The following is an 11,468-nucleotide window of genomic DNA, read 5'->3' on the forward strand; positions in this document are numbered from 1 at the left end:
GGAGGCCGCCCCTGGGCAGCCTGGCCCCCTCTCCCCCCCCTCCGGCCGGGGCCTGGGGACCCCAGTGCGCAACGCAGGGCGCCCCCTCCTCATTCACCCACGTGCACCTGCTAAGTAGGCCACCCAGGCCCCACGGGAGGGGGCGCCCCTGGGTGCACACAACGACGGGGTGTCTTCGCAGGCCCGCCTGCACATGCAGCGCCAGCAAGGACCGCATTTTGTTGTTATTTTGTTATTTTGGTTTTGGTTTTTGAATGTGTTCAGGCCACTGCCTCTGCTTGTTTTTGTTGTTTTCATTGATGTCAGAGAGGAAGGGAGAGGGGGAGAGAGAGAAACATCAATGAGGAGAGAGAATCATGGGTCGGCTGCCTCCTGCACGCCCCCTGCTGGGGATCAAGCCCGCTACCCGGGCAGGTGCCGTTGGCCAGAATCGAACCCGGGACCCTTCGGTCTGCAGGCCGGCACTCTATCCACTGAGCAACACCAGCCAGGGCGAGGACTACGCTTTGGACACACAGTGGCGGGTGCACGGGAGGCCTGGGGAGCCACAAGGCCAGAGGCCCGGGGACCATGAGACACAGCCAACATGTCAGAGCTGGGGCAGGAGGGGAGCGGGTGATGGCACGCAGGGGACTTGTCATACGCCAGGTGATGGCCACTGAGCCACACTTTCTAGACGGAGAGGCAGCAAGCCAGCCAAGGGGGGGTTTTGGGGGGGGCATGACAGGCCCCCCTGGTGCTGGCCAGTGAGGCCACGTCACAGGCCCCTCTCTCTGTTCTGCTCCTTCCTCCCCAGGCTCTGGGGAGAGGACACGAGGAAACGTCTCCGGGAGAACCTTCCACGGCCTGTGGGGGGCCGGACACCCTTGCGGACACCTTCTGGAGGCTTCTCCCACCGGGGTTCCCACCCAGGACGCCCGGCCGCTGTTTGTCACCGGGACAGGGCAGTTGCTTCCGACTCGATTCTCACAAAAGGTAGGAGGGGAGGAAGCGGAATGCGGTTTGCAAAAGGGTGAGTCATGACAGGTCCAAGCCCAAGGCCAAACCTCAGGAACTCACAGCAGAATTTAGGCTCAAGAGCCTGAAAGGAAACTGGGTTACGCCCGCGTTGAATGTTCCTGCCCAAGGTGGGGGGTTCCTTGGGCAAGACAACCAGGTCTAGTACATCGCCAGGACATCATAAGGGACGGGGAGAGGGGGCGGGGGGCAGGGAGGGGGAAATGTATACATTAGCCTAACGTGTTGTCATAGCTCGTCACACCCAGACATTTCGGCTTCTCGGTTCCTGCGCTGGTCGAATGGGAATAATGACTTGTCTGTCACGCGGACAGCGCCGTGTGCAAGTCAGAAAGGGCTGCTGCTTTTATCTGATCTTTTCAGAAACGATTCTGTGGATTTCGGTTTCAGTTAGGCAAACGGCACCGCACACATTTCCCCCCCAAATAAAACTCCTTTCTACCCAAGGAGTTACCGTACTGCAGACACATTCTGCGAACTGAAAAACCACTTCTGCTCCCAGGGTTACTAAATGGCTAGAACTTCTCCTTTCATTATAATGAATTCTCCTCCCCAGAGAAGGAACCCTACCTGGGATGCCTCCATGAGGAGTTGTTTTTTATCTGTGGTGCGGAAATGTTAATATATAGGTTTCTCCCACCCGTGTGCTGGGATGTGAGCGACAGTTATACCTCTGCAGAATCATGGTTACTTTTTAAAATTTATTTAAGTATATAAAAGGAAAATACTATATATGCACACACCAAATCTATATGTGTGTGTGTGTGTGTGTGTGTGTGTATATTGATTTCAGAGAGGAAGGGAGAGGGACAGAGAGATAGAAACATCCATGATGAGAGAGAATCATGGATCAGCTGCCTCCTGCACACCTGCACGGAGGTTCCAGCCCACAACCCAGGCATGTGATGTGCCCTGACCAGGAATCGAACCCTGACCTCCTGGTTCATACATCAACACTCAACCACTGAGCCACGCCGGCTGGGCCCAAACAAATCTATTTAAAGCAGCCTTGAAGCTGACCATACGCAAGAGATTCCTTTATCTATTCTGGTATGACTGAGATAAAAGGGACACACCCATTTACGGACACAATTTGCATGATTTGTTACAGATTACCGAAAAAGAGAATTCTGTAGACACTGATCTTGGGGACATGTCTATTTAAACCAGGGGTGGGGAACCTTTTTTCCGCCAAAGTCCATCTGCATATTTATAGCATCAGTCCTGGGCCGTACAAAATTATCAACTTAAAATTAGCCTGGCCCGGCTGATGAGGCTCAGTCACTCAGCATCGACCTATGAACCAGGAGGTCACAGTTCAATTCCCGGTCAGGGCACAGGCCCGGGTTTCGGGCTCCATCCCCAGTAGGGGGCGTGCAGGAGGCAGCCGATCCATGTTTCCCTCTCACATCGATGTTTCTCTCTCTCTTTCTCTCTCTCTCTAAAATTCAATAAAACCTGTTTAAAAAGGTAGCCTTCCAGTTTGAAGACAAAAGGGCTGAGATCCCTCTCACCATCTTTCTCCCCTGAATATATCCAACTCTTTCTAAAATTCAAGGGGAAAGTAATATCTGTGTCTTTGGCTGCTAAACTTTCCGTGAGAAAGGATAGCGCAGTTCTCAAAGACAACCCAGCCGCCATGTCCTGTCCCCGCACCCCCACCACCTTTCCAGGTGACTTGCCCCAAAATTAAGGAATCAAGCTCTTACCTCTGACCCGCATCTCCTGGTCGGCCTTGCTCCTTGCTCCCCAACCTGCCAGACATCGGGAAGCTTAAGACAGTCCTGAGTTAAGCAAAACGGTCAGAAGCAGAGTAGCGCGGGCGGACTGTATCGGAGAAGTCCGGTTCTCTTCCCGGACACCTTGAGGAGGCTCACCTGGGCGCCAGGCACAGGGCGGAGTGTGTGTGTGTCCCCTGTGTCACCGCCTGGGACAGAGCCTCCCAACCCCGCCCACCAGACACTCCCGTAAATTAAAAACATCTCCACGGTAGGCCAGCTCGGCTCACACCCATCCATCCTCTAAAGAGAGTGAGTCATCACGTCCAATTCTCAGTGACGTCAGAATGTATTGGAGGGATGCCTGGCTGGTGTGGCTCAGTGGAGCCTGCAACCCAGGTACGTGCCCTTGACCGGAATCGAACCCGGGACCCTTCAGGCCACAGGCCAACGCTCTATCCACTGAGCCGAACCGGCCAGGGTGGAAGGAAGGTTTTTGAATCAAGTGGCCTGCTGTGGAGGTAGAAACAGCCGACCCCAGCCAGCCAGCTGGCAAAGCCAGGCTGTGAGCACAGAGAAAAGGAAAAAGGCTCAGTGTTTGTGTCGCTCTGTCACCCATGCACGCAGGCCTCACGTACAAACCAGAAAGACAGGCCTGGCCTCGTTGGCGTGCGGCCTTTTCATAGCCGCGATGTTGTCAAGCGCTTTACGATCGTGTTTTATAAGCTGGGTTTCCATCATCCGTGACATATAGATTAGTAGGTGAAACAGGTTACCATACCTGGCAAAGCAGGAAGCTAATTCTCTAGGGATATCTTACCCCAAGAATGCACTGCCCCCCCCCCCCTGCCGTGTGTGCCACAGGCCCTAGGAAACGGGTCAGCCTGCGAAATTCTACTGAGACATCAAAGCCATTATCTTCATAAAGCCCATAAGTCAGTCTCTCTCTCTCTCTCTCTCTCTCTCTCTCGTCTTTCTCACTCAACAAATGTGAGCAAGACTCAAGCGGGTCCCTGTTTCAATTCCAATGATTTATTGTAATATGGCCTCCCCCTCATTGATGCGTTTAAAATATCCAAATTACAATCATGTTAGATATTTCTGTAGTCATCCCTTTCTTTAAAAATCCTTTGTAGCCCAGCCGGCATGGCTCAGTGGTTGAGCGTCAACCGATGAACCAGGAGGTCGGGGTTCGATTCCCGGTCAGGGCACATGCCCGGGTTGTGGGCTCGATCCCTAGTGTGGGGCGTGCAGGAGGCAGCCGATCCATGATTCTCTCTCATCATTGACATTCCTCTCTCTCTCCCTCTCCCTTCCTCTCTGAAATCAATAAAAACATATTTTTTTAAAAAAAAAAGACACTCACTGAACCCACATATGCAGCAACTGGGGTCCTGTTCAGTCAGGGACCCAGAGGCACCAAAAAGTCCCAGGAAGCAAAACCTGTGCCCTTACCGCCCAGCACGGCTCAAGTTGTTGAAACTGCTTAGAATTTCGACATTATGCTTCTGTTTGGAGGTTCAGGGCTAGTCACAGCGGTGCTCCCCTGTCAAATGACCGAGCAGGAGGGGACCCCAATTGCACACCCAGGAAGAGGGGCGTGGGCAGGAGGGAGAGTGCCCTGTCATGGTAGTGCCTGAGGCCAGCAAGTTGCCTTTGCTGAGAGGCCGGGGAACCTATTGCAAGGAGGAGTCGGGGGCAGGTACACCCCGAGTTCCTTCTCCTTCCTTCCTTCCACCTCCTGCTGCGGGACCAGGGTTCGAGTCCACCACAAAGCCCGCCGGCCCAGAGGCTGAGCCGGTGCGGCCCGTCCACGTGGCTCCCCGGGGGCAGACAGCAGAGAGGAAGGCGGACACGTGGTCTGAAGGAGCCACACGGACACTCAGCCCCTAATGCCTTTTGTGTTTGCGACATGTTCCACGACCTCTGACCTCTTCCAAGCAGACCAGCTAGCAGTCCTAAACTCGGAGCAAGAACACGGGAGCAGGAGCCACCCCCCCCCCCCCCCCCCCCCCGGGCTCCCTCCTCTGTCCCTCAGCTTCACGGTGGGCCTGGAGGGGGAACATGAAAAGGAGGAACACCGTGGTGCGTGCTGACTCACATGCTGCTCCTGCCAGGCCGTCCCTGGGTGAGGGGGAGGCCGTCCTTCCTCTTTCCTCCGCAGCCCTGCCTCCCACACACTCCATCTGACTCACCTAGAGCACCCCGGCCAGACACCCGGCTGCCCGCGGCTCTCCGCGCTTCCTCTCCTCCTGGGTGACAATGAGACAGTGAGACTGTGTCCCCAGGCTGGCCTCCAGCCCTGGTGTCCCTCTCTCTCCCATGGAAATGGTTCTCTCTGTAATGTTCCTGGAGCTGAAAGCATGACGCCACTCTGTCCCTCCGACTGTCACCTCACAAGGAAGGAAGGGGGGGCATGAGGGAGGCTGTCATTGAAACAGAGGTGCCCTAGCTGTTTGGCTCAGTGGATAGAGCCTCGGCCTGCGGACCAAAGGGTCCCCGCGGTCGATTCCAGTCAAGGGCACAGGCCCGGGTTGCAGGCTGGATCCCCAGTGGGGGGCGTGCAGGAGGCAGCCGATCCATGATTCTCTCTCATCATGGATGTTTCTCTCTCTCCCTCTTCCTTCCTCTCTGAGATCAACAAAAATACATTTAAATATATAATATATTGAAGAAACATGTATAATTAGCATAAAGAGTCAGAAATGAAAAGAGAAAGAGAATAGACCAAAAAACTAGACTGTCGAGCCAGGAGCTGCAGCCTGTGAACGAGAGAACAAAGAGGCAGAGAGAAGGTACCATCAAAGGAATAGCAAGAGGAGGTTTCCTGGAACGAAAGGGCCTGGGTCAGAGGTTCAGAGCTGAGAGGGCCCCTCCCAAGTCACGGAACGGAAAGAGATGCGTGCCACGTTGTCACGGTGATTCGGAACACCCGGGTTACCGTGAAGAGCCTGGAAGCTTTCAGGGATCAACAGACAAACAAAAACAAACAAACAAAATCAAACCACGTAAAATAGACAGGATCCTCCCGCCGGCGTCCCCGGAAGTTGGAAGACTATGGGGGAAAAATTCCAAGGAAATGATTCCCAATCTAAAATTCCATACTCAAAAAGGCAAATCCAGAAATGTCAGGCAAAGCCTAATGTTTAGACTTTGGTAGCTATTCTATATAATAAAAGCCTAATATGCAAAGTGTCCGACCGTTCGACCAGTCGCTATGACGCGCACTGACCACTAGGGGGGCAGACACTCCAACCGGTAGGATAGCTTGCTGCTGGGGTCCGGCCGATCGGGACTGGACAAGATGGGCTGGACACACCCTGGAGATTTCCCTCGGTCCCTCCCCGGCCCCAATCGTGCACCAGTGGGGTCCCTCGGCCTGGCCTGCGGGGATCGGGCTGCAACTGGCTCTCCGACATCCCCTGAGGGGTCCTGGATTGCGAGAGGGCGCAGACCAGACCAAGGGACCCCACCGGTGCAAGAATCCGTGCACCGGGCCTGTAGTTACAAAATAAAACAGTTCAAGGAGAGGGGCAGCAAAAACTATCCCCCCTCTAGGTCCCAAAGGAGGAAGACTGGGGTGATCCAAACTCAGGAGAGAGAGACTAGAGAGAGCTTTGACCTTCAGGAGAGGGACCCAGGCAGCTCAAGGTATCGCACGGGGGAGGAGTCAGGGTAACCACATCCATCTCCTCCTCTGGTCTCTGGTAAGGGATTCCCATGGACCAAACCCCGCAAGAAGCCAGAGGATGGAGGTGCTTATGGATTTAACCCGCTGAAGCCCAGCCTCCCACAGCAGACAGCAGGGCAGGGTGGGGGAGGGCGGGGAGTGGTGTGAGGGGCAAATGGAAGAGTTCAGAATCCTGAGAACTGACCCCAGTTAGGAAGTAGCTTCCACTGTGTGCGTCGTGCACACAAGTCTTTTTTTTTTTAATTGTCATTATTTTATTGATTTCAGAGAGGAAGGGAGATAGAAACATCAATGATGAGAGAGAATCATGGATCGCCTGCCTCCTGCACACCCCACACTAGGGATCGAGCCCGCAACCCGGGCATGTGCCCTTGACCGGAATCAAACCTGGGATCCTTCAGTCCACAGGCCAACGCTCTGTCCACTGAACCAACCCAGCCAGGGTGGGAACACAAGTCTCAATGCAGAGTTTCTCTCCTAAGGAGCCGTGTCTCTCTACGGGAACGTTCTCCGAGGGGTATCCAGGCGGGGGCGGGTGTAAGGGAGCCTGAGTCCAGCTTTTCAGTTCCCACTCAAGTTGTGAAAGTGAATGAAGTTAAATCTACTTCTTTATGACCCCTTCCCCCCAACCCTGCAACCCTCCCCCCAAAAGATAGTTGGTTTGATTTTAAAAGGAAGTGAGTTGTCCGAAGGCATCTTCTTTGTCATCTTCTGCCCTTGACAAGCAGGCTGCAGCCCAGCTACTGAGGGGCCCTGAGGGGGTGGGGAGAGAGGGAGGATGGGAGGTGCTGACCCATAAGGACATATGGACACAGGGAGGCAGCTCTGGCCAGGGGACCGTTAGATGGTGAATATGGAGTCTTGAGGGCCATTCAAGGGTTTCGTTGAGGCCAGGGGACACTGAGGTCACCCCAAAAGCTCTCCGAAGACCCAGGGGGCCATTAGCTCCTGTCTGAGCGGGGAGACTCTTTGCAGACAGAGGTGAGAAACCACAGGGAGGAAACCACCCCTCAGCCCGCCCACCAGTCACCACTGGTGTCTTTGTTCCCTAGCAACGTGCCCTAGCAACAGGGGACTTTTACTTCTGTGCCGGCAGCTGGAAATCAGCCCCGGGTTGGTCAATGTGTCTCCCAACCTTCCCCTTTATTGAATTGGGACATCCTCCTCTCTCTCTCTCTCTCTCTCTCTCGCTCACTCTTTTTTTTAAAAAATATATTTTTATTGATTTCAGAGAGGAAGGGAGAGGGATAGAGAGAAACATCAATGATGAGAGAGAGTCATGGATCGGCTGCCTCCTGCACACGCTCCCCACTGGGGACCGAGCCCACAACCCGGGCATGTGCCCTTGACCGGAATCGAAGCCAAGACCCTTCAGTCCGCAGGCCGACGCTCTATCCACTGAGCCACACCAGCCAGGGCACCCTCTCCCGCTGCCTGGAGCAGTAGTGCGACTGCTCCGTTGTCTGTTTGGGGCCGTTCTCTCTCTAGTTAGCGTTAGGAAGAGAGATTGTTCTGTAGGTGTTGGCTGGTGAAATTACTAGAATTCTCACAGCGAAACTGCACTAAGTAACTTGCTGGCAAAGACAAAACCAGCCTGCGGGGATAACTTCGCCGCCTCCTGCAAAACAGAAGCAGAACATGGCCACATGGGGAGAGAGAGCACCGGGGCTTTTAGCGAGGCTCCTGGGCTGGAAGTGACCCGAATTTAAATCAGAAACCAGGCCGGGAGTTTTAGGAATCGGCTACATCGAGTGGTCAATTGACAAGGAAGCTCTGAGTCTCTGCTCCTACGAGGGCTCAGGGAGCGGGTGTACGTTGTAATCATATGAAAAATGAAGACACGTGATAGTAGCTAATATGTACTCCTCAGTTTGATAACTTCAGTGATCATTTACCGGATGTGTTCTCCATGCCAGGCACTGTTCTCCGGGCCTTCCTTGTGTCTGCTTTTTAACACGTGCACCCTGGGAGGTGGACACTGCTCATCACCCCTGCCGTGCATGGGAGCCAGCCTACCCGGGGAAGGTGGGCAGCTCACCTGAAATGAACTGGGCCACAGTTCCAAGAGTCAGAACTCCCACGCAGGCCCTCTGGCCCCAAAGCCTGGCGGCGGCTGTCCTGTCCTACGACGCCGCCCGGAACCTTCCCAGCAGCCCCCTCAGCGAGCTGCCGTGATTGTTCACACGTTCAGACGCGGGAACCAAAACGCAGAAAGGTGAAGTGATCGTCTCCAGGTCTTACAGCCAACGACAAGGTCGGGATGGAGCGCCTGGGCTCAGAGAAAAGGCCTTTCAGCAACGAAGCCCAACCCCTTGACGATGATAACGTGTTCTCTCCCCGGGGAGGCTGGCCTGTGCTGAGTTCAGGTGGTAAGGAGGGAGCTGCAGTACATGGACTGGTCCCGTTTTCATTAGCCCGGCGTTAGGTCTGATCAAATAATCCATCGATACCCTCTCCCCCCGGGAAAGGGACCTTTAAATTCATTTCCCATCTGATATTCCCTTTCGCTTAGACCACATTCCATTTGCGAGAACCAGTAACTTTCCCCTCCGGACTTGCCTGGGGTCCAGAAACATCCAGAGAATTCCCCCCTCCCCCTGTCTAGGGTCCCTTAAAATGCCTGACTCCCCATCCCTGGGTGTTGGTGCCTTTTGGGGGCTCCACCCATCTGGTTTACAGATGACCTAATCTGTATATATAAAACCCTAAGTGACCGTTTGACCGTTCAACCAGTCGCTATGACGCGCACTTGCCACCAGGGGGCAGACGCTCCATGCAGGAGCTGCTGAGCGACAGCAACTTTGCAGAGTGCCCTCTCGCACCCTGGGACCCCTCGGGGGATATCGGTTTCGGCCCAATTCCAACCCGCTGGCCAGGCCGAGGGACCCCACCTGCTGGAGGGACCCCACTCACTCTGCAGACACCCTAAATAACCCTGGTGCCGCCCCAGGTGTGGCCGACTGGGGAGGGACCTCGGGAGGTTGGCTCCAGGGCGTGTCCGGCCCATCTTGCCCAGTCTCACCCCGCCGGCCACCTTCTAATTAGTTTCCTTTCAATGTCACCCTGGGACCTCTCGGGGGATATCAATTTCGGCCCGATTCCCTGCTGGCCAGGCCGAGGGACCCCACCTGCTGGAGGGACCCCACTCACTCCACAGACGCCCTTCAAGCCACAGCTCACCCCAGGTGCAGCCCACCAAGAGGGACTATGGGAGGTTGGCTCCAGGGCGTGTCCGGCCTGCCTTGCCCAGTCCTGCCTACCTTCTAATTAGTTTCCTTTCAATGTGCACGAATCCATGCACCGGGCCTCTAGTACATTTATAACTCTTTACCACTTTTGGCCTCGTGTGTTCTTCCTTCAGCGACCCTAACACCCGAGAGGTCGGGCCAGGAGTAAGCAGAGCCTGTGGGTGTCGCCATCGTGGGCTCTGAATGAAGCCAAGTGCCAAGTCGGGCAGGACCTCAGTCGTTCGATTGAGTCCCCGAATGTCCCCTTTTAATCGATCGATTTTACATTCTATATCCTTTGTTTGGACCTAGTTCTCCAACCTGTACAATCTTTTGAGTCTCGATTCTACTTTCCCTCCTGTGAAGTGACTCCTTCCAGGTTCTGATCTGATGGACTTTTGATTGATCAGAATTTGCATTTTCATTTAAACACACACACACACACGCACGCACACGCACAACAAAATGACACCTCACCCAAAGATTGTATTTTCATGGAAATTTCCGCCGAAGCATTGTTGGTCACTCTAAATGAACAGGAACGAAACGAAGCACTCTTTTTCTGATTTTTCTATTTCAGCTTTATTTTCCCCTCTTTCTCCAGGGGCTGCTGTTTTCTTCCCAACCCCACCCCCGTCTTCATTTGGCCATTTCCCCTCAGCGCTCCACTGTTCCCTGAAACCACGGCCAGCTGGAGCCACACAGCTGTAGTTCTGGCTTCACATCTGACTAATAATGCTTCCCTCCGGAAGCGACTTCCTTCTTTACTTTGTTTTGGTTTCTTTTTTAAAATATATTTTTATTGGTTTCAGAGAGGAAGGGAGAGGGAGAGAGAGATAGAAACATCCATGATGAGAGAGAATCACGGATCGGCTGCCTCCTGCACGCCCCACACTGGGGATGGAGCCCGCAACCCCGGAGGGTGCCCTGACCGGGAATTGAACCATGACCTCCTGGTTCACAGGTCGACGCTCAACCACTGAGCCACGCCGGCCGGGCTGTTTTGGTTCCTTAATTTTACAGGTGACTGCTGTAACACAAGATATCCTAAATCTCTCAATTATTTTCTTAAATATAGTTTTACTGATTTCAGAGAGAAAGGGAGAGGGAAAGAGAGATAGAAACATCCATGATGAGAGAGAATCATGGATTGGCTGCCTCCTGCTCTCCCCCACACTGGGGATTGAGCCCGCAACCTGGGCATGTGCCCTGAGCGGGAATCAAACCGTGACCTCCTGGTTCATAGGTTGACGCTCAACCACTGAGCCACACTGGCCGGGCATCATTTCATTTCTCCTGTGGCTAAATCCTGATACTTCCACAAAGCCCCCTGAGGGAGGGGCAGGGTATCCATGTCTTGTGCAACCTTCGAAAAGCCTGCTCTGTACATCAGGCATCTAGGGCCTCGGGGAAAACATTCCACAGGGCGCTATAAATAGGTCTGCTTCCTGCAGGCGATGAGTGAGTGGCGGCCAGGCCTGAGGACACTGGGCCCCGAGCTCCTGCGGGGAGCAGAGGTCCCTCCCGGTCATGGTTCATCGCTAGTCCTAGTGGGGGAGCAGGTGGCTTAGTCCAGACTCTGCGGCCACATTGGGTGCCTGGGGCAGCGCTGGCTCTGCCACCCCACGCACTGAGGGCCCCTGGGCAATGCGTCTGCTTCGTCTCCTCCTCCGCTGTGAAGTCCGGGTAATGATCATGGTGAATGGTACCTGTTTCATTTTATTTTACTTTAAGTATATTTATATTGATTTCAGAGAGGAAGGGAGAGGGAGAGAGAGAGAGAAACATCCATGATGAGAGAGAATCATGGACCAG

The 11,468-nt window shown here is 54.2% G+C and overlaps 1 protein-coding gene across 1 annotated transcript in view; it reads right to left on the reverse strand.

Moving 5' to 3' along the window:
* The window catches only part of DENND1B (DENN/MADD domain containing 1B), a 97,385-nt gene extending 94,492 nt beyond the window's left edge, over nt 1-2,893 (reverse strand). Inside the window, exon 1 of the mRNA XM_014532352.1 lies at nt 2,727-2,893. Coding sequence (XP_014387838.1) covers nt 2,727-2,782 — 56 coding nt within the window. The 5' untranslated portion in view covers nt 2,783-2,893. The remainder of the gene's footprint in view (nt 1-2,726) is intronic.
* Between the last annotated feature and the right edge of the window lie 8,575 nt (nt 2,894-11,468).

The sequence above is a fragment of the Myotis brandtii genome, unplaced genomic scaffold, assembly GCF_000412655.1.
Source record: "Myotis brandtii unplaced genomic scaffold, ASM41265v1 scaffold888, whole genome shotgun sequence".
NCBI lineage: Eukaryota > Metazoa > Chordata > Mammalia > Chiroptera > Vespertilionidae > Myotis > Myotis brandtii.